Raw genomic sequence first — 24,330 nt, 5'->3', positions numbered from 1 at the left:
GTGGAATAAAAGGATCCTTATCCAAATATCTGATAGTGCTGCCTCACTTTCTTTTGTCTTGATTGAGGGGTCACCTTTGGACTGTGACCTAGGAGGCGTGCACCCGCTTTGAAAATAAATAAATCTGTTCCTGATATCTCCAAACATACCCAAAAATCAATCCCAATTATGTTACTGGCTGCCAGAATCACGATGGGGGGGGGGGGGACGACACGCAACACGACAGGACATGGAAGACTTTTTTGATTAATTTCGATCGTGTGAAGTTAAAGTTATCCTGGATTATGGTCTATGAGAAACTTTGCATTCTTTAGAGTAAGGTTAACTTGTCTGAGAAGATCTGCTCCCCCTGGATAATCTACTCTGCGAACATGAGATTTCTCTCTGCCCCTGCTTGATCGTTGGAGGAGCACTATTTCTATTTGGGCTTTCCTTAACCCCTTTGGGACAAAGCCATTTTTTTATTTTTTATTTTCGTTTTTCACTCCCCGTATTCCAAGAGCCGTAACTTTTTATTTTTCCATCAATAGAGCGGTGTGAGGGCTTATTTTTTGCAGGAGGAGTTGGTTTCTTTGGTACCATTTATAGTTCCATATAATGTGCTGGGAAACGTAAAAAAATTTCTTTGCAGGCTGAAGTTGGAAAAAAAGTGCCATTCCTCAATTGTTTTTTGTGTTTCGTTTTTACAACAATCACCGTACGGTAAAAACAACAACTTATCTTTATTTTGTGGCTCAATACGATTACGACGATACCAAAATTATGTAGGTATTTTTATATTTTACTACTTTTATTGATGATAAACTTTTTGGTAAAAAAAAAATAGTTTTGTGTACCACATTGTGAGAGCCATAACATTTTTATTATTTCACAGATTGAGCGTGTGAGGGATTATTTTTTGCGGGATGAGCTGTAGTTTTTATTGGTACCATTTTTTTCTACGTAGAACTTTTTGATCACTTTTTATAAAAAAAAATTTGAGAGCTAAGTTGACCAAAAAACAGCGATTTAGGCGTTTATGTTTTATTTTTTACAGTGTTCACCGTGCGCATAAATAACGCTATATTGTAAAAGTTCAGACTTTTACGGGTGCAGCGATACCAATTTTATTTCCTTTTTTTATTTTTTACATTACTTTAGGGGGAAAATTGGGAAAGGTTTTTTTTTTTGAACTTTGAATATTTTTTTCACTACTAAAAACGTTTAACTTTTTTTTTTTTTTTTTACACACTTTATTAGCCACCCTAGGGGACGCGAACCAGCGATCGTTAGATCGTCATTTTTTCAGGTTTCTGTTAAGCCCTGCCACAGGTCTTAGCAGAGGCAAAGTAAAGGCAGCTCTGGGGGCCTTCATTAGGCCCCTGGGCTGCCATAACAACCATCATCACCCGCGATCTCACTGCGGGGGGGGGCGGCGATGAGCTGTCGGAGGGGTCCGCCCCCTCTTTTCAACACCTCAGATGCTGCGGTCACGATTGACCGCAGCATTTGAGGGGTTAAACAGCCAGGAGCAGCGCGATCACTGCTCCCGGCTGTTAGTCTCGGGTGTCCGCTGTAAAATACAACCGACACCCGCAGCATATGGAGCGTGCTCAGCGCGTGAGCACGCTCCGAACATCACCCCCTGCAACCGGATGTAATAGCACGTCTGGGTGCGCAAAGGGGTTAACCCCTTGGCGACATGTCACGTACTATTATGTCGCTGTCGCTATGGTCTTAAGGCAAAGGAAAGTAATAGTACGCGATGATGATGGTCGCCAGCAGGTGTCGGCTGTATATTGCAGCTGACAACCTGCTGCCTGGCCAGGACTGGAGCAAGTTTCCGATCTGGTCGATTAACACCTAAATACAGAGCTCAAAAGCGAGCACTATATCTATGGGGTTTTCCTAACAGATCTAAACCCAGCAGTGTAATCGCGAGGTTCCGATGACTGCTCCGGCAGACCGGAGGCCTAACAATGGCCTCCTGTCTGCCAAGTACGGAAGCCTGCAAGGTCCCACCCGGAGGCGGGGTCAAAAATTCTTCCGTCCCCAGAAACAAGATGGCGCAGGCTCAGAAGCGGAGCCTGTGACATCAGCCGCCAGTGTCAGCTGTATGTTACAGCTGACACCGTGCTGTAATGGCAGGGAACGGAGCTAGCTCTGATCCCTGCCATTAACCCCTTAGATGCCACAATCAAAAGCTATTGCGGCATCTAAAGTGGTTTTTAGCCGATCGGCATCGCTGCGATGCGCAGTGTTGTCGATCGTTGCTATGGCACCCAGAGGCCTAACAATGGCCTCCTGGTCTGCCACGTATGTTAGCCAATTAGGCCCCGCCCGCCCGTCTCGCAAAAAACAAGACCATACACAGCTTTTTTGATGAAAAATAAAAAAGTCATGGCTCTCCGAATATGGTGACACAAAAAATGTATTATTTAAACAAAAGTGATTTTATTGTGCAAACGCTGTAAAACATAAAAAAACTATATACATCTGGTATCGCCGTAATCGTACCGACCCGCCGAATAAAGTAAAATGTCATTTATAGCCCATGGTGAACACTGTAAAAAAAAAAAAAAAAAAGAATAAAAAAAACTTCAGAATTTATGGTTTTTGGTCACCTTGCGTGCCAAAAATGGAAGACAAAGTGATCAAATAAATCGCATGTACCCCAACATGGTACCAATGAAAACTACAGATTGTCCCACAACAAATAAGCCCTCACACAGCTCCGGTGGAGAAAAAATAAAAAAAGTTCTGGCTCTCAGAATATGGCGATGCAAAATGTGAAGTGTTCCAAAAGCGGATAAGTTTGGGCACCATTTATAAGGCCGGATTCACACGAGCGTTTGCGTTTTGCGCACGCAAAAAACTCTGTGTTTTGCATGCGCAAAAGGCACTTAACAGCTCCGTGTGTCAACACCATATCATGCGCGGCTGCGTGATTTTCGCGCAGCCGCCATTATTATGACACTCCGTTTGGATGTTTGTAAACAGAAAAGAACGTAGTGCTTTTCTGTTTACATTCATAGTTTTACTGCTGTTGCGCGAATCACGCGCGTCCCACGGAAGTGCTTCCGTGTGTTGAGCGGGATTTTCACGCACCCATTGACTTCAATGGGTGCGTGATGCGCAAAATACGCACAAAGAACGGACATGTCGTGGGTTTTACGCAACGGACTCACGCTGCGTAAAAATCACGGACTGTCTGCACTGCCCCATAGACTAATATAGGTCCGTGCGAGGCGCGTGAAAATCACGCGCGTTGCACGGACGTATATCACGTTCGTCTGAATAAGCCCTAAGTGTGACACTGGCCACATATCTGCGGATTATTATTAATTTACGACATTATTATACCCGGATGTACTCCGCACGGCTTACATATACCCCGATGTACTCCGCACGGCTTACATATACCCCGATGTACTCCGCACGGCTTACATATACCCCGATGTACTCCGCACGGCTTACATATACCCTGATGTACTCCGCACAGATTACATATACCCTGATGTACTCCTCACATATTACATATACCCTGATGTACTCCGCACAGATTACATATACCCTGATGTACTCCGCCCAGCTTACATATACCCTGATGTACTCCGCACAGATTACATATACCCTGATGTACTCCGGCCAGATTACATATACCCTGATGTACTCCGCACAGATTACATATACCCTGATGTACTCCGCACAGATTACATATACCCTGATGTACTCCGGCCAGATTACATATACCCTGATGTACTCCGCACAGATTACATATACCCTGATGTACTCCGCACAGATTACATATACCCTGATGTACTCCGCACGGCTTACATATACCCTGATGTACTCCGCACGGCTTACATATACCCTGATGTACTCCGCACGGCTTACATATACCCTGATGTACTCCTCACAGTTTACATATACCCTGATGTACTCCGCCCAGCTTACATATACGCTGATGTTCTTCGCACGGCTTACATATACCCTGATGTACTCCTCACAGATTACATATACCCTGATGTACTCCTCACAGATTACATATACCCTGATGTACTCCTCAGTTTACATATACCCTTATGTACTCCGCCCAGCTTACATATACCCTGATGTACTCCGCACGGCTTACATATACCCTGATGTACTCCGCACGGCTTACATATACCCTGATGTACTCCGCACGGCTTACATATACCCTGATGTACTCCGCACGGCTTACATATACCCTGATGTACTCCGCACGGCTTACATATACCCTGATGTACTCCGCACGGCTTACATATACCCTGATGTACTCCGCACGGCTTACATATACCCTGATGTACTCCGCACTGCTTACATATACCCTGATGTACTCCGCACGGCTTACATATACCCTGATGTACTCCTCAAAGTTTACATATACCCTGATGTACTCCGCCCAGCTTACATATACCCTGATGTTCTCCGCACGGCTTACATATACCCTGATGTACTCCGCACAGCTTACATATACCCTGATGTACTCCGCACAGATTACATATACCCTAATGTACTCCGCACAGCTTACATATACCCTGATGTACTCCGCACAGCTTACATATACCCTGATGTACTCCGCACGGCTTACATATACCCTGATGTACTCCGCACGGCTTACATATACCCTGATGTACTCCGCACGGCTTACATATACCCTGATGTACTCCGCACGGCTTACATATACCCTGATGTACTCCGCACGGCTTACATATACCCTGATGTACTCCGCACGGCTTACATATACCCTGATGTACTCCGCACGGCTTACATATACCCTGATGTACTCCGCACGGCTTACATATACCCTGATGTACTCCGCACGGCTTACATATACCCTGATGTACTCCGCACGGCTTACATATACCCTGATGTACTCCGCACGGCTTACATATACCCTGATGTACTCCGCACGGCTTACATATACCCTGATGTACTCCGCACGGCTTACATATACCCTGATGTACTCCGCACGGCTTACATATACCGTGATGTACTCCGCACGGCTTACATATACCCTGATGTACTCCGCACGGCTTACATATACCCTGATGTACTCCGCACGGCTTACATATACCCTGATGTACTCCGCACGGCTTACATATACCCTGATGTACTCCGCACGGCTTACATATACCCTGATGTACTCCTCAAAGTTTACATATACCCTGATGTACTCCGCCCGGCTTACATATACCCCGATTTACTCCGCACAGCTTACATATACCCCGATGTACTCCGCACAGCTTACATATACTGCGATGTACTCCGCACAGCTTACATATACCCCGATGTACTCCGCACAGCTTACATATACCCCGATGTACTCCGCACAGCTTACATATACCCCGATGTACTCCGCACAGCTTACATATACCCCGATGTACTCCGCACAGCTTACATATACCCCGATGTACTCCGCACAGATTACATATACCCCGATGTACTCCGCACAGATTACATATACCCCGATGTACTCCGCACAGATTACATATACCCCGATGTACTCCGCACAGATTACATATACCCCGATGTACTCCGCACAGATTACATATACCCCGATGTACTCCGCACAGATTACATATACCCCGATGTACTCCGCACAGCTTACATATACCCCGATGTACTCCGCACAGCTTACATATACCCCGATGTACTCCGCACAGCTTACATATACCCCGATGTACTCCGCACGGCTTACATATACCCCGATGTACTCCGCACGGCTTACATATACCCCGATGTACTCCGCACGGCTTACATATACCCCGATGTACTCCGCACGGCTTACATATACCCCGATGTACTCCGCACGGCTTACATATACCCCGATGTACTCCGCACGGCTTACATATACCCCGATGTATTCCGCACGGCTTACATATACCCCGATGTATTCCGCACGGCTTACATATACCCTGATGTATTCCGCACGGCTTACATATACCCTGATGTATTCCGCACGGCTTACATATACCCTGATGTACTCCGCACGGATTACATATACCCTGATGTACTCCGCACGGCTTACATATACCCTGATGTACTCCGCACGGCTTACATATACCCTGATGTACTCCGCACGGCTTACATATACCCTGATGTACTCCTCAAAGTTTACATATACCCTGATGTACTCCGCCCGGCTTACATATACCCTGATGTTCTCCGCACGGCTTACATATACCCTGATGTACTCCTCACAGATTACATATACCCTGATGTACTCCGCACAGCTTACATATACCCTGATGTACTCCGCACAGATTACATATACCCTGATGTACTCCGCACAGCTTACATATACCGTGATGTACTCCGCACAGCTTACATATACCCTGATGTACTCCGCACAGCTTACATATACCCTGATGTACTCCGCACAGCTTACATATACCCTGATGTACTCCGCACAGCTTACATATACCCTGATGTACTCCGCACAGCTTACATATACCCTGATGTACTCCGCACAGCTTACATATACCCTGATTTACTCCGCACAGCTTACATATACCCTGATGTACTCCGCACAGCTTACATATACCCTGATGTACTCCGCACAGCTTACATATACCCTGATGTACTCCGCACAGCTTACATATACCCTGATGTACTCCGCACAGCTTACATATACCCCGATGTACTCCGCACAGCTTACATATACCCTGATGTACTCCGCACAGCTTACATATACCCTGATGTACTCCGCACAGCTTACATATACCCTGATGTACTCCTCACAGCTTACATATACCCTGATGTACTCCGCACAGCTTACATATACCCTGATGTACTCCGCACAGCTTACATATACCCTGATGTACTCCGCACAGATTACATATACCCTGATGTACTCCGTCCAGTTTACATATACCCTGATGTACTCCGCACAGATTACATATACCCTGATGTACTCCGTCCAGTTTACATATACCCTGATGTACTCCGCACAGCTTACATATACCCTGATGTACTCCGCACAGCTCACATATGCCCTGATGTACTCCGCACAGCTCACATATACCCTGATGTACTCCGCACAGATTACATATGCCCTGATGTACCCCGCACAGCTTACATATACCCCGATGTACTCCGCACAGATTACATATACCCCGATGTACTCCGCACAGATTACATATACCCCGATGTACTCCGCACAGATTACATATACCCCGATGTACTCCGCACAGCTTACATATACCCCGATGTACTCCGCACAGCTTACATATACCCCGATGTACTCCGCACAGCTTACATATACCCCGATGTACTCCTCACAGCTTACATATACCCTGATGTACTCCGCACAGCTTACATATACCCTGATGTACTCCGCACAGCTTACATATACCCTGATGTACTCCGCACAGATTACATATACCCTGATGTACTCCGTCCAGTTTACATATACCCTGATGTACTCCGCACAGCTTACATATACCCTGATGTACTCCGCACAGCTTACATATGCCCTGATGTACTCCGCACAGCTCACATATACCCTGATGTACTCCGCACAGATTACATATGCCCTGATGTACCCCGCACAGCTTACATATACCCTGATGTACTCCGCACAGCTTACATATACCCCGATGTACTCCGCACAGATTACATATACCCCGATGTACTCCGCACAGATTACATATACCCCGATGTACTCCGCACAGCTTACATATACCCCGATGTACTCCGCACAGCTTACATATACCCCGATGTACTCCGCACAGCTTACATATACCCCGATGTACTCCGCACAGCTTACATATACCCTGATGTACTCCGCACAGCTTACATATACCCTGATGTACTCCGCACAGATTACATATACCCTGATGTACTCCTCACGGCTTACATATACCATGATGTACTCCGCATGGCTTACATATAGCCTGATGTACTCCGCACAGCTTACATATGCCCTGATGTACTCCGCACAGCTCACATATACCCTGATGTACTCTGCACATATTACATATACCCTGATGGCCACACTAGGGCCACATGTGGGATATTTCTAAAAACTGCAGAATCTGTGCAATAAATATTAAATTGTGTTTCTCTGGTAAAACCTTCTGTGTTACGGGGAAAAAATTATTACAAATTAATTTTGCAAAAAAATGACATTTGTAAATTTCACCTCCACTTTGCTTTAATTCCTGTGAAACGCCTAAAGGGTTAAGACACTTTTTTAATGCGGTTTTAAATACTTTGAGGGGTGCAGTTTTTAAAATGGGGTGATTTATGGGGACTTTCTAATATATAAGACCCTCAAAGCCACTTCAGAACTGAACTGGTCCCTGAAAAAAATAGCCTTTTGAAATTTTCTTGAAGATTTGAGAAATTGCTGCTAAAGTTCTAAACCTTGTAACGTCCTAGAAAAATAAAAGAATGTTCAAAAAACAATGCAAACATAAAGTAGACATATGGGGTATGTGAAATAGTAATACTACACAAAATAGTTACTATCTGTCTCACAAGCATACATTTAAATTTCTAAAAATGCTAATTTTTGCAAATTTTCTCTACATTTTGGTGTTTTTCACACATAAATATTGAATTTAAATCGACCAATTTTTTTTTACTAACATAAAGTATAATGTGTCACGAGAAAATCTCAGAATCACTTGGATAGGTAAAAGTATTCCGGAGTTATTACCACATAAGGTGACACGCCAGATTTGAAAAAAAATAGGCTGTGTCCACAAGGCCAAAATTGACTGTGTCTCCAAGGGGTTAAGGGGAACAGGTCACCAGCATTTCACCTATTCAGCTCTACTCACCCCCTTGCTGGCCGCTGCTGTCAAAAGTTCAGTGCCGTTATCCGCTCTCCTAAATTTCTCCTCCCACCGAAATTTACGGTCTGCAAACATTTTGTGCCTTTTATGGTAATAATCCGACAGTCTCGCCCGTTCCTATTCTTATGCCTGCCCACCCCCGAAAACTGGCCCACCCTGCATGTCGAAATCTCGTCTGTCATGCTTGGTCCAACACCCTTTCCTGCTTAATCAGGGCCTCAAATCTAGTTACTGCACATGCGCCGCCGCTATGGTGTCTCGTTGTGCAGAACAGGACATCGATGCGCAAGCGCGGGATTTCGTGTGTGCTGGGGGAGTCGAGGAGCGGTCAATCAAAAGTGAGGAGGTGGGGTCAATTCGGAAAGGAAGGTATGACTCTTATGCTCATTAGCATACGGCACAAGAACACTAAATAAAAACTGAATACTAAAAAGGTACAGAGCTGCTTAGAAGATAATTATAGGTTACATTAAAAAAAATTTTTTAACCCACTTCCTCCAGGTATTGCTGGTTTAATAGGTGAAAAGGTAAAATGCTGCTGACAGGTTCCGTTTAAATTAGGATCCGAATTGGTGGAGTGATCGGGGACAGTCTCCCTCCTCCACTTTTTTCTTTCCCTCTTTCTTTTTTTCTCTCTTCTCCTGTGTATGTTTTCTATGCCTTGCTTTTGAGGCCACTATGTGGTCCTTACATACTTTTTCTTACATGGTTACAGCTCTGCTTTATTTAGCCATTTATTAAGATGTGCTCCACTTTGCTCCGTACTGTGGGACTACGTTGACTCCATCAAATTTGATGTTTTTCTTGATTATTACGTCAATATTTTTCACATTTTTTTTTCAAAAAACGATTTAAACATCTACAGGAAACAGGAAGCCGCCTGGAGCATATTCAGTGACAACAGCGGTATACACAACGCTATGGGGATTTGCAGTTGTCACCCAGTAAATTCCTGGATTGTTGCTATGGAACTATCCAGGCGCGTTCCAGGAACATTCTGTGACCTCCCAGCTACAGCAACCGGCTGTCTAAACATAATGAATGAGTGTAGTATGTATTGTGAGGATGGCACTTACTCTCTAGGTATGGAGCAAACTGTATAACACTGGAGCTCTTTACTTCTCTTTGTCTGTCGTACACGGAAGCACGGAGGATATAGTTTCCCCCGAAGTACAACACGGAGCAGTCACACTGAGAGTTTGTAATATTTTCACATCCCTTTATCTTAGTGCAGACGTCTTGATAACTAATATAGATAAAAACAAAGGGGATTGTGATTACTTGTTCATCATCATTCATACAAGTGGACGTGAGTACTATCTTATATTATTAGAATTTAAACAGTGTGTTGCCAAATGCATGTTTATTACTACAAAGTATCTCAAGACATTTAGGCCAGGTAAGAATTCTGCACCAAGAATCTGCCACAAACAATGACAGAACAATGCAAGTGAAGGTGAAGAAGACGCAATACCAGACACAGCCTACAGACAAGGGTGGCGCTATTTCCAGGGGGGGGGACGACAACCTCAGACCCTTTATCTTTTTTTTTTTTTAAATCAAGTAATTTTTTATTTTCATCAAAAACAAAACATTTGCGATACAGCCCCGCAATACATATAAAACTCCCCCCTTCTTCCAAAGTATGCATGCCCACGAATACAAAGGAACATCACATATATCAATATCAGATACATAATATACCATCTGTAAATCTATTGCATGTTTGAAAAAGAGTTAACAAAACCCCCTAAGGCCGATCCGATTACTCCAAGCATCAGACATTATGTACCCGACGATCACGTTCCAGATTGCATCTCAGACGCAACATCTGACGATGATCCCAGGCCCCTGCTCTCCACCCATGGAGACCATATTTTATCGAATGTATTGCTTAACATTTCTAGCTGTGTAAATATATCTTTCCATACGTGTTAACCACGTGACTTTGTTACAGAATTCCGATAGCGTAGGCGGTCTGTCATCCAGCCAATGTGGTGCAATAAGCTTCCTAGCCACATACAGCATACGAGCAACGGCCAATAGAAATATTCTCCACATACCAACGGAGTGAAATCTACCGATACCGGATACACAGAAGAGATAGTGTCCGATACCTCAGACCAGAACTGTCGCAGCTGCCCACATTGCCATATCATGTGGATCAACGTGCCAGGTTCCCCGCCACACCTAGGACAGTCGGGGGGAGTCCCTGACCCCAATTTTAGTCAGAAATTCCGGCGTTCCATACACCCGATGTACCAGATGTGCCTCATTCATAGAAAGTTTAGGAATCCGCGACAATATCTCTCCCCACTGACTTTCTTCTACGGGCCCAAGATCTCTTTCCCATTTACTCCTCAATATGGAAGGTGAGTCATCTAGGAATCTTATCAGAAGACTTTTGTATAGAAGAGATATAAGGCCCGAAGTATGACCAGTCTTGCTAATAACTCCTATCAAGACGTTATCCATTATTGTGACCGCGTTACTCCTATTCTCCATACCATACGCATGACGAACCGGACCATATTTATAAAATTGGGTATGAGGAAGACTGTAAACATGAGAATAACTTCAACTCCTGATTACCCAATAACTGGCCCATTCTCAGACCCTTTTTCTAAACCCAGACAACCCATTTAACTAGGGCAACATATTTAAATGACAGGTCAGCTTTAAATCGTACCGATCTTTTCAGGTGATTTTCAGAATAAGCGGTCATATTATGGGGGACTTTAACTACCCTGATATAAACTGGGAGGCAGAAACCTGCAGGTCAAAATAAGGAAACAGGTTTTTGACAATAATTAATGACAATTACCTTTCACAACTGGTGAAGGACCCAACAAGAGGGGGCACTTCTAGAGCTAGTTTTAATCAATAGGCCGGACAGGATATCAATAATACATGTTGGGGGTCACCTAGGTAATAGCGACCGCAACAGAATACATTTTCACGTATCCTTTAATAAGATGTTTGGTAGAGTACCTACAAAAACACTAAACTTCAGGAAGGCCAATTTTCATGGGCTAAGAGAGGATCTGCAACTAGTTCAGTAATGCCCAATCTCCTAGCTAATCTAATAGGCATACAACCCCGCGTTCTGCAGGAATTAAAGAGAACCTTTCACCTGCCCATACATGTGCAGCGGAGTGCGGCATGTAATGGGCAGGGCTGCACAAACCCTGGGACATGTTAAATTATTTTTTTACCCTCCTCCGTTATTTAGTGATCGGTGCCATTATATTTGGTGCCCGATAGTTTAAATAACCCCCTGAACTGTCAATGGGCGTGCACTGGCAAGGGGGCGTGTAACATCACTGTAACACTGTCCAATCAGATACAGACAGTGCCACAGCAAGTGCTGGAGAGAGGAGAGTGTGTGCGTGCACGCGCAGCTCGGAGCTGTGGGCGCATGCTCTCGGCAGACAAGAACAACAAGACTGTGTGAGCTCTCGCGAGAGAGAGAGACAGAGAGATCACAGTCTTGTCATTCTTGTCTGCCGAGACGTGAAGAGTGAGTAAGAGCGTGCGCACAGCTCCGAGCTGCGCGCGCGCACACGCTCTCCTCTCTCCAGCTCTCACTGTAACACGGTCTGTAACTGATTGGACAGTGTCACAGCGATCTTACACGCCCCCTTGCAAATTACACGCCCCATTGACAGACCAGAGGGTTATTTAAATATTGGGCGCCAAATATAACGGCACCGATATCTAAATAACGGAGGAGGGTAGGGAAAAAATGTAAAGTGCCCCAGGGTTTGTGCAACCCTGCCCATTACACGCTGCACATGTATGGGCAGGTGAAAGGGTCTCTTTAAGTACCGTGGATTCTATCATGACTGGGTCTATTCCACAGGACTGGCACATAGCAAATGTAGTGCCGATATTAAAAAAGGGGTCAAAATGTGAGCCTGGAAACTATAGGCCTGTAAGTTTAACCTCCATTGTGGGTAAAATATTTGAGGGTTTTCTAAGAGATGCTATTCTCGAATATCTCAATGCAAATAAACTTCACGTACCTGGGCCGAGGAAACAAATTTACAATTATGCATTACATGGTAAAACACTGGGTAAAACTACTACTGAAAAAGATTTGGGGATATTGGTGGACAGGACATTTACCTTTACCAACCAGCGCCCGGCAGCTGCTGCCAAGGCAAATAGAATCCTGCATCAAAATAGGCAAAGATGCTCAGGACAAGAACATAGTTTTGCCTCTATACAAATCATTAGTCAGACCGCACATGGAATATTGGGTACAATTTTGGGCACCTGTGTATAAGAAGGACATGGCTGAACTAGAACGGGTGCAAAGAATGGCGACCAAGGTAATTAAGGGAACAGGTGGATTACAGTACCAAGAAAGGTGATCAAACAAGGGGCTATTCAGTTTAGAACATAGACGGCTTAGGGGCGCTCTAATCACAATGTACAAACATATAACTGGACAGTAGAGAGATCTTTCGAATGATCTTTTTACACCTAGGCCCGTGACAAGGACAAGGCATCCTCTACGTCTAGAGGAAAAAAGGTTTCACCATCATCACAGACGGGATTCTTTACTGTAAGAGCAGTGGGACTATGGAACGCTCTGCCATTGGATGTTGTGGTGGTTGATTCTTTGAACAAGTTATCTATAATAAAAATTCCCTAAAAGGGGTTGGTACAGAATTAGAAAAAAAACACAAAACAGTGCCAAACTGATCCATGGGTTGTGTTGGTATTTTGCACTTTAGCTACACTAAAGTGAAAGGGGTTGAGCTGCAATACTACACACAACCAGTGGACAGGTTTTGCGCTGTTTTTGAAAGAAAGCAGTTCTGTTTTTCTACTTCTGGACAACCCCTTTAATGTTTTGCATGAGAAATACTCTGTGCTGCTGTGCACCTTTTTCTGTAACTTCCTATTCAGAAACTGAAAATACACGCAGATAACGTTATGGTCTTTATTTATTCATTGGGCGTGTTTCTTGAGCACTTACCACTTTTCCACAGAAAATGTGGCATTTGGAGACTGGTCAAAGTCCCAGTCCCACTTCAGTAGGTATGTTAAGTCTAGCGCCTCCGTCCTCAGATTAGTCGGTAGTTCTATAAAAGACAAGACAAAGACTTTACAAAGAAATCCTTATCCATTATTAAAAAGAACTTATGGCTATATTTAGGCAAGACTTTTTCTGCCATTTTTTGTGTTCCTCTAAGGCCTTATTTACACGAGCGCTGCGCATCTCGGACGTGAAAAACTGCCGTTTTTCACGTCCGAGGTGCATCCGTGCTCAGCGGTCTCGCATCCCACATAGTGGAGAGTCTATGGAGGGATGCGTGATGTGCGAAAAGAACGGACATGTCCTATATTCGCACGGACCCATCACATGGTCCGTTGAAACAACGGCTGTGTGAACGGCCACATTGAATCACATTGGTCCGTGGGACGGTCGCTATTTCAACGGCCGTCACACGGTCGTTTAACATGCTCATGTGAATAAGCCCTAACATCGCCGCCAGTTTTTACTTTTTCATCCCCGCCTTCCTCTTGGAAGCCATAACTTTTTTATTTTTCCGTCGATACAGCCGTATGAGTGCTTGATTTTTGCGTGACGAGTTGTATTTATTAATGGAATCATTTCATGTACCAAATAATGTGCTGAAAATCTTTAACAGTTTTTTGCGTGAGGTGGAATGGAAAAAACAGCAATTCTGCCATTGTTTTTCGGGTTTTGATTTCACTGTGTTAACTGTGCGGGAAAAATTAAATGGTAACTTTATTCTGTGGGTCAGTAACATTACAAAGATGCCAAGTTTATACAGCTTATGTTTTATGCTTTCTTATGTTCTAACCCCTTAATGACCAGCTCAATTTTTCTGTTTTTGCCTCTCTGCGCTTCAGCAGCCATAACTTTTTTATTTTTTCATTGAGGTGGCTGTATGAGGCCTTGTTTTATGCGAGAGAAATAGTATTATTTTTTTCCCCACAGTTTGGGGGTAAAAATATTTTTTTTACGACGTGAATATAGGAAAAAGCGATTCTCGGAATAGTTTTTGGGGTTTATTTTTTTATCCCGTTCACGGTTCACGCTAAATAACCCATTCGATTAATTCTTCAGGTTATTACGGTCGTGTAGATACCTAATATGTGTAGGTTTTCTGTTTTTACTTAGTGTAGGGGCAATAAAATGTAATTTATGCAAAATAAAGACTCTTTTTGGGACTTTTTTTTTTTAATCGCATCAAGGGATAACTTTATTTGTAACTTTTTTTTTTTTACTTGTAATGTATTAGCATACTTCTGTACGCTAATACATTACACTGTGTCACTATGACACAGGCTGCTGATCGGGCAGCACATAGTGTGCCCGAACAGAAGGCACACGGAACAGACAGCCCTGGGGTCCTTTGTAGGTCCCCAGGGCTGACTGCAGAGGGATTCCCCGGTGTTTGATCGCATCACCAGCGTTCCGGTGATGCGATCAAAGAGGGGAATTCCCTTTGATTATGCCGCGGTTCGGACCGCGGTAATAAAAGGGTTAAACAGCTGGGGTCCGAATATTTGCTGACCCCAGCTGTATTCAGGAGGCTTCTCTAGGATCAGGAGCTGTTACAGCTCCTGCTTAGATGATGAGCGCTCACACGAGCGCTCATCAGCCTGATCTACAGCGACGCCAAAGACGACGTTGTAGGCTGGGGACCTGCACCGCCTGCCGTCAAAAGACAGTGGGCGGTCGGGAAGGAGTTAATACCTTTAAAAAAGAAAAAAAAAAATCTATTTTTCCATCGCTGGAGCTGTCGTAGGGCCCGTTTCTTGCGGGGCGAACTGTCGTTTTTATTGATGCCATATTAGGGTACATATGACTTTTTCTTCACTTTTTATTACTGATTTTTGAAGGCGGGAAGAACAAAAAAACCGCAATTCCAACATTATAATTTTTTTTTCCTTAATGGCGTTCACCGTGCAGGATAAATAACATAATAATTTTACAGTATTATTTGTTACATATCAAATGTATCATCATTTGGAATACATTTGGGGGACAATATTTTATTTAATTTTCTGGGAAGGCAAAGTGACCAAAAAACAGCAACTCTGAATATTTTTTTTTTACGACGCTAAACGAGCAGTAGAAGTAACATTATATTTTAAAGGGAAGGTGTCACGAAAAAAAAAATTTTTTTATATGTTTTTGCTTTTAGTATGTCATTAAAATAAATGTTATTTATTTGTGTTTTTGTGTTGTACTTTTTTCTCACTTTTACTTCTCTATGGGGGCTGACATTTTTTTTTTCATCTCTGAATGTGTAGATTAACGACACATACAGAGATGGAATACGGCACATACATCCCCAAAGAGAATGCGAACGGGAGCCGTTCCATTCACTATAGCGTACGCCGTCTGTGTGGGAACGGCGCATGCGCCGCTCCCACACAGACCAAAAGGAAGGTCTTCGGCAGAGCGACATCCGGCGCCATTTTCATGTGGACCGAAGCCGCGGCCGGACAGTAAGACGACTACTTCCAGTCGCGGCTTACGGCCTAATGTTCAGACGCAAGGACTAGGAACGGAGGCAGCAGCGGCAGGAGCAGGTAAGTTATGTCTGTGTATGTTCGTGTTATACTGTGTGATTACCACTGTATCTAGCCTCCTACACTGTGCATTCGCTCAAAAAATGGCGGCACACAGTGTAGGAGGTTTGAACATTCAACCCCCTCCTTTCTCCTGGCACTAGCCAGAATAAAGGAGGGGGGATTGTTTGAGGACACTAGAGTGAGTGTGTCTTCTCAAATTTTGCAGCATAAAGCACATGCCAATGCCACATGCCAATGCTGCAATTTTGGGAACTGCTCCCTCTAGTGACCAGCACATGGAAATGTTATAAATTAGAATCTAATTTATAATATTTCCTGACTTGCGAAAAAATTAAAAAAATTAGAACAATGTGTAATCATTTATATACTAACTGTTTAACGGAAAAAAAATAAAATAAATTCTAGCGACACATTCCCTTTAACAGTATGCATCTACACGGGCGTGGCGATACACATTATATTTTATTTATTGTTTACCTCTTTATACATAAAACATTTTTTTTGCACTTTTAATGATTTAAAAAAAATAATATATATATATATATATATATATATTTTCGAAAAAAAAATATTACACTTTATTTTACCCCACTAGGGGACTTGAATATGTGATCACTTGTACAACATAATGCATTAACTATGTAGGTCTCTGGCAGAACTTAAAGGTGTTTTACCATAATCAATATTGATCACCTATCCATAGATAAATATTTTGTGGGGTGAAATGGGGAAAAAAACTGCGATTTTTAAGTTTTACCACAGAGCCATAACTTTTTTATTTTTCCGTCAATTTAGCGATATGAGGGCTTGATTTTTGCAGGGCGAGCTGTAGTTTTTAACGATACCATTTTGAGGTATATTCAACTTTATGATCACTTTTTATTACATTTTTTTGGAGAGCCAACGTGACCAAAAAACAGCAATTTGCATGTTTTATAATAAAAAAAAATTACGGCGCTAACCCAGCGGGTTAACCCCTAAAGGACGCAGCCTAGTTTTTGATTTGGTCCATCAGGAAAAATGCAAATGCGACATAGCACCCGAAAACTATTGCAGCAAAACTTCAGCTCAAAAATCCAAATAGCGCTCCTTCGGTTCTGAGGTTTGCGGTGTGTCCAAACAGCAGTTTATTACCACATATGGGGTATTGCCGCAATCGGACATTGCTTTTTAAATGCTTTTTTCTCCTTTATGTCTCGTAAAAATTGAAAATGTCTACGTTTTATTGGAAAAAAAAAATTTAGATTTTAATTTTCACGGCTATATTCCACTACATTCAGCAAAAAAACTGTGGGGTCAAAATGCCCACTAAAACCCCTTGATAAGTTGCTTGAGGGGTGTAGTTTGCCAAATTGATTCTTTTTGGGGGGGTTTCCACTGTTTTGGCATCACAAGAACTCTTCAAAGCGGACATGGTGCCTAAAATATATTCGAATAAAAAGAAGGCCCCAAAATCCTCGAGGTGCTCCTCTGCTTCTCAGATCGGTGCTTCGGTCCATTAGCACACTTGGGCCACATGTGGGATATTTCTAAGAACTGCAGAATCTGGGCAATAAATATGGAGTTGCATTTCTCGGGTAAAACTTTGTGTTGCAGAAAAAAAGGATTAAAGAGGCTCTGTCACCACATTATAAGTGCCCTGTCTCCTACATAAGGACATGGGCGCTGTAATGTAGGTGACAGTAATGCTTTTTATTTAGAAAAACGATCATTTTTACCACTTTATTAGCGATTTTAGCTTTATGCCAATTACTTTCTTACTTTCTTAATGCCCAATGTGTTTTTACTTTAATTTAGACCAACTGGGTGTTGTACAGATGAGTGTATGACGCTGACCAATCAGTGACCAATCAGCGTCATGCACTTCTCCCCATTCATTTCCTCAGCGTATAGGGATCCTGCTAGATCAGTATGTGCTGTCTTATACTGACACATTAACGTTACTGAAGTGGTTAGACAGTGAATAGACATTCCTTCCAGCCAGGACGGGATGTCTATTCACCATCCCAACCCTTTGGTAAAGTTTCTGTGGTACTTACAGCAGAGCAAAGCGTAATCTCGCTGTAACTTGTCATTTACAGCGTGATCTCGCGAGATTACGCTTTGCTCTGCTGTAAGTACCACAGAAACGTTAGGGAAGTGTCGGGATTCCGTCGTGGCTGGAAGGAATGTCTAGTCACTATCTAAACACTTCAGTAACGTTAACGTGTCAGTATAAGACAGCACATAGTGAATAATGCAGTGTCACTATACGCGGAGTAAATGAATGGAGAGAAGTGTATGACGCTGATTGGTCACTGATTGGTCAGCGTCATACACCCCTCTGTACAACACCCACTTGGTCTTAAGTAAAACACACTCAGTTGGGCATTAAGAAACTCATTAGCATAAAGCTAAAATCACTAATAAAGTGCTAAAAATAGATTGTTTTTCTAAATAAAAAGCACTGCTGTCACCTACATTATAGCGCCGATCTCCTTATGTAGGAGACAGGGCACTTATAATGTGGTGACAGAGTCTCTTTAAATATACATTTCTGCAAAAAAAAAAAAATTTATAAATTTCACCTCTACTTTGCTGTAATTCCTGTGAAACGCCTAAAAGGTTAATAAACTTCCTGAATGCTGTTTTGAATACTTTGAGGGCTTCAGTTTTTAAAATGGGGCGATTTATGGGGGGTTTGCATTGTATGGGCCCCTCAAAACCACTTCACTACTGAACTGGCCCCTGTAAAAATAGCCCTTTGAAATTTTCTTGAAAATGTGAGAAATTTCTGCTAATGTTGTAAGCCTTGTAATGTCCTAGAAAAATAAAAGGATGTTCACAAAACTATACCAATCTAAAGTAGACATATGGCGATGTTAATTAGAATTTATTTTTTGTGGTATTACTATTTGTCTTACAAGCAGATACATTTGAATTTAGAAAAATGTTCATTTTTGCAATTACTCGCTAAATTTTGGCGTTTTTCACAATAAAATACTGAATGTATCGACTAAATTTTAACATTAACTTAAAGTATAATGCGTCATGAGAAAACAATCTCAGAATCGCTTGGATAGGTAAAAGCATTCTGAAGTTATTACCACATAAAGTGACATGTCAGATTTGAAAAATGGGGCTGCGTCCTGAGCGTGCCAACAAGTCCACGTCCTTAAGGGGTTAAACACCTATAAAGCATTATGTAAAAAATTTGCCTCCATTACAAGAAAAAAAACAAAAAAAACACAAAAAGATCTTAGGAAACATACAACCTTTTTAAAAGGGAAAAAGGGTCTAGTTTATAACACGTTTCATTTGAGAATCAATACCTTACCTTGTGGTGGCGCTGTGAAACAGTCTTCTGGGCTAAATTGACTCAACTCCATTGTCTTAAGGTTATATACTTGAACCTTCACGCAATACGTTTGACCAAGGAGGAGTTCATTGGGTGGAATTATATAACTGCGAAATCTGCTAAATTTGAATTTCTACATAAAAAAAAAAAAAAAGTTTTGTTATAAAACATTTTAAACTTTTAACATCTTTAAACATCTTTTCCTGAAACAGCACCAATTTTGTCCTGGGGCTGTGCTTGGTACTACTGTCCATGGACAAGAAGAATACGGGGTCACTGCGGCCTGATAAATGTATCCTAATTTACGCCAAACTGGCGTAAATTTTAGCAGAAATCGAAGCCAGCACCTAGCTATTTTGTGGATTTTCAGTAGATTTCACTCTGTGGGGGAGAGCAAGGTAGAGGCCTGTGCTGAGCCAAGTACCTTGCCCCCCCCCCCCCTACCCAATCAGACAATTCCACAATTAGACTACTTATTGGACATTAAAACAAAATAAAAATACATATAGATAAATATGTATACTCACCTCATCGCTCCTCCTCCAATATCCGATTGGGGGCGGGGGGGGGGGGGGGTAAATGGAGCACGGTCACAATTGTGGAGCATGGTCAGCGTGCGCCTCTTAATAAATCTGATGCATCTTACTCCCATAGAGCAGAAAGCGGAGACTGGCTATAACTGGCCCGAGTTGTTTTTTGGTAGAAAGGAGACATGTTTTCTAATTCTGGACAATTCCTTTAAGTTATAGGGTCTGACCTGCTGACAGCTCTTTAAACTTTCATGCATATGGTCAAAGGTAATGCTTCTTGGGGAGAATAAAGAAGATCTGTCAGCTCTCCTGTGTGGTATAGTATAGAGGATCTGTCAGCTCTCCTGTGTGGTGTAGTATAGAGGATCTGTCCGTTCTCCTGTGTGTAGTATAGAGGATCTGTCAGCTCTCCTGTGTGGTGTAGTATAGAGGAGCTGTCAGCTCTCCTGTGTGGTGTAGTATAGAGGATCTGTCAGCTCTCCTGTGTGGTGTAGTATAGAGGATCTGTCTGCTCTCCTGTGTGGTGTAGTATAGAGGATCTGTCGGCTCTCCTGCGTGGTGTAGTATAGAGGATCTGTCAGCTCTCCTGCGTGGTGTAGTATAGAGGAGCGGTCAGCTCTCCTGCGTGGTGTAGTATAGAGGAGCGGTCAGCTCTCCTGCGTGGTGTAGTATAGAGGAGCTGTCAGCTCTCCTGCGTGGTGTAGTATAGAGGATCTGTCAGCTCTCCTGCGTGGCGTAGTATAGAGGATCTGTCAGCTCTCCTGTGTGGTGTAGTATAGAGGATCTGTCAGCTCTCTTGCGTGGTGTAGTATAGAGGAGCGGTCAGCTCTCCTGTGTGGTGTAGTATAGAGGATCTGTCAGCTCTCCTGTGTGGTGTAGTATAGAGGATCTGTCAGCTCTCCTGTGTGGTGTAGTATAGAGGATCTGTCAGCTCTCCTGTGTGGTGTAGTATAGAGGATCTGTCGGCTCTCCTGTGTGGTGTAGTATAGAGGAGCTGTCAGCTCTCCTGTGTGGTGTAGTATAGAGGAGCTGTCAGCACTCCTGTGTGGTGTAGTATAGAGGAGCTGTCAGCTCTCCTGTGTGGTGTAGTATAGAGGAGCTGTCAGCTCTCCTGTGTGGTGTAGTATAGAGGATCTGTCGGCTCTCCTGTGTGGTGTAGTATAGAGGATCTGTCGGCTCTCCTGTGTGGTGTAGTATAGAGGAGCTGTCGGCTCTCCTGTGTGGTGTAGTATAGAGGAGCTGTCGGCTCTCCTGTGCGGTGTAGTATAGAGGATCTGTCAGCTCTCCTGTGTGGTGTAGTATAGAGGATCTGTCAGCTCTCCTGTGTGGTGTAGTATAGAGGATCTGTCAGCTCTCCTGTGTGGTGTAGTATAGAGGATCTGTCAGCTCTCCTGTGTGGTGTAGTATAGAGGATCTGTCAGCTCTCCTGTGTGGTGTAGTATAGAGGATCTGTCAGCTCTCCTGTGTGGTGTAGTATAGAGGAGATGTCAGCTCTCCTGTGTGGTGTAGTATAGAGGATCTGTCAGCTCTCCTGTGTGGTGTAGTATAGAGGATCTGTCGGCTCTCCTGTGTGGTGTAGTATAGAGGATCTGTCGGCTCTCCTGTGTGGTGTAGTATAGAGGATCTGTCAGCTCTCCTGTGTGGTGTAGTATAGAGGATCTGTCAGCTCTCCTGTGTGGTGTAGTATAGAGGAGATGTCAGCTCTCCTGTGTGGTGTAGTATAGAGGATCTGTCAGCTCTCCTGTGTGGTGTAGTATAGAGGATCTGTCAGCTCTCCTGTGTGGTGTAGTATAGAGGATCTGTCAGCTCTCCTGTGTGGTGTAGTAAAAAGGATCACTCCGCTCTAACTTACATGTCCATTTTACGAAATACCAAATCCCCATGTAAACAGTGTGTGTGTCCCTACATAATCTGATACCTTTAGCCCTGATTGGACACGGTCAGAATGTGTAGGAACACGCAGCATTGACAAAAGGAATGGTAATGCCAAGTTGTCAATTTATTCATTAATTTCAAAGAGGAATAACAGAGCAACAATACAATGTAGAGTTCTTAGGAAAGATGCGCCAGAATGGTTATTTAGCCCCTTGAAGTCCAGGCCATTTTTTGATTTTTGTTTTTCGCTCCCCGCCTTCTATGAGCCATAAAAAAATTTATTTTTCCATTAATGGAGCAGTGTGAGGGCTTATTTTTTGTTGGAGGAGTTACATACTATATAATATACTGTTATATAATATAATATACTGTTAAACGGGAAAAATTTTTTTTTTAAAAACTGTGATTCCTCCATTTTCTTTTGGGTTTAGTTTTTACGTCTTTCACCGTGCGTCAAAAACAACAATTTAACTTTATTCTGCTGGTCAATACGATTACGGTGATACCAAATTTATATAGTTTTCTTAATGTTTTACTCCTTTTATAAAGATAAAACTATTTGTTAGAAAAAAAAAAAAATATTTGTGTCTCCAAATTCTGTAAGCCATAACTTTTTTATTTCTTTGTTGATTAACCCTCGTACTGCTAAATTTTTTGCGGCACGAGCTGTGGTTTTTATTGGTACATACGACTTTTTGATCACTTTTTATTTCATTTTTTTTTATCGCTAAGTTGACCAAAAAACAGTGATTCTGGTCTTTTATATTTTTGCAGCGCTCACCGAACGAATTAAATAATGCTATATTTTTATAGCGGACTTTTACGGACGCAGCGATACCAATTGTGTTTCTTTTTTACATTACAATAGAGGAAAAATGGGAAAAGGCTTTTTTTGAACTTTTAATATATTTTTATTGTATTTTCACTACTAAAAACTTTATTTAACTTTCTTTTTTTTACAAATGTCATTAGTCCCCCTAGGGGACTTGAACCAGCGATCGTTAGATTGCTGGTACTATACACTGCAATACTAATGTATTGCAGTGTATAGTCATTTTTGCAGGCTTTTATTAAGAGAGGCAGAGTGAAGGCAGTCCTGGGGGTCTGAATTAGGCCATGACAACCATTGGCGACCCTCGAACGTGCTATGGGGCCGCCGATGAGCTGTCAGAGGGGGGCGCCTCCCTCTCTATGATGCCTCAGATGCTGTGGTCGCGCTTGACCGCAGCATTTAAGGGGTTAAACGCCCAGGAACAGCGGGATCGCTGTTCCTGGACGTTACTCCCGGGTGTCTATTATAAAACACAGCCGACACCCGCAGCATATGAACCGCGTTCAACCTGTGAGCATGCTCCATACTTCTCTCCCTGCACCATGACGTGCCGCTACTTCATGGTAAGTCAAGGGGTTAATGGGAAATACCAGTACTTACAAAAACAGACATGTCAGGAGAGCGGAGAGGTGCTCTTTATGCTCTTGGGTAAGGAAACTGCGATTATACAAATCATTAGTCATCACACTCATAATATTAGCTTTCCTTCTGCCTTTTGATTGAGTGCAATATTGAATATAAACCCTGGACTGACGGGTTCGGTGTCAGCAGGTCCGGAGTGTCTCAGGACCCACTGACACAGAGCCCGTCAGTCCCGCTGACCTGACGGTTTGAGGTCTTAACGAAATATACAGCTGCTCTGTATTCAGGATATAAAGCAGCTGTATCTCAAAAAGTGAAAATAGTTTTTAGTAAAAAGTATTTAGAAAGTTGCACCAAAAACACTGATAGACTTTAACCCCTTAGTGACCAGCCCATTTTAGGCCTTAATGACCAAGCTATTTTATTCGTTTTTCTATAGTCGCATTCAAAGAGCTATAACGTTTTTATTTTTTCGTCTACATAGCTGTATGAGGACTTGTTTTTTGCGGGATTAGTTGTGCTTTTTAATGGCACCATTTTTGGGTACATATAATTTTTATATTAACTTTTATTAACCTTTTTGGGGGGGGATTATAAAAAAAAACTGAAATTCCGCCATTGTTCTATGTGTTTTTAAATTGACGCCGTTCACTATGCGACGTAATTAACATGTGACCTTTATTCTATGGGTCGGTACGATTACGGCGATACCACATATGTGGAGGTTTTTTATGTTTTACGACTTTTGCACAATAAAAACACTTTTGAACTAAAATTATTTGT

At 42.7% G+C, this 24,330-nt stretch overlaps 1 protein-coding gene across 2 annotated transcripts in view; it reads right to left on the bottom strand.

The window, feature by feature from the left end:
* LOC142743628 (interferon alpha/beta receptor 1-like) overlaps positions 1-24,330 on the bottom strand; it is a 75,737-nt gene that overhangs the window by 33,398 nt on the left and 18,009 nt on the right. For both annotated transcript variants that reach the window (XM_075854573.1, XM_075854571.1), the window contains exons 5-7: positions 19,708-19,861; positions 13,795-13,900; positions 9,884-10,053 (exon numbers count right to left, since the gene is read on the bottom strand). In XM_075854573.1, coding sequence (XP_075710688.1) covers positions 9,884-10,053; positions 13,795-13,900; positions 19,708-19,861 — 430 coding nt within the window. The remainder of the gene's footprint in view (positions 1-9,883; positions 10,054-13,794; positions 13,901-19,707; positions 19,862-24,330) is intronic.

The sequence above is a fragment of the Rhinoderma darwinii genome, chromosome 2 (genome assembly GCF_050947455.1).
Source record: "Rhinoderma darwinii isolate aRhiDar2 chromosome 2, aRhiDar2.hap1, whole genome shotgun sequence".
NCBI classification, from domain to species: Eukaryota; Metazoa; Chordata; class Amphibia; order Anura; family Rhinodermatidae; genus Rhinoderma; species Rhinoderma darwinii.
The sequence above is the reverse complement of the archived record's forward strand: the minus strand, read 5'-3'. Positions and strand labels throughout refer to the sequence as shown.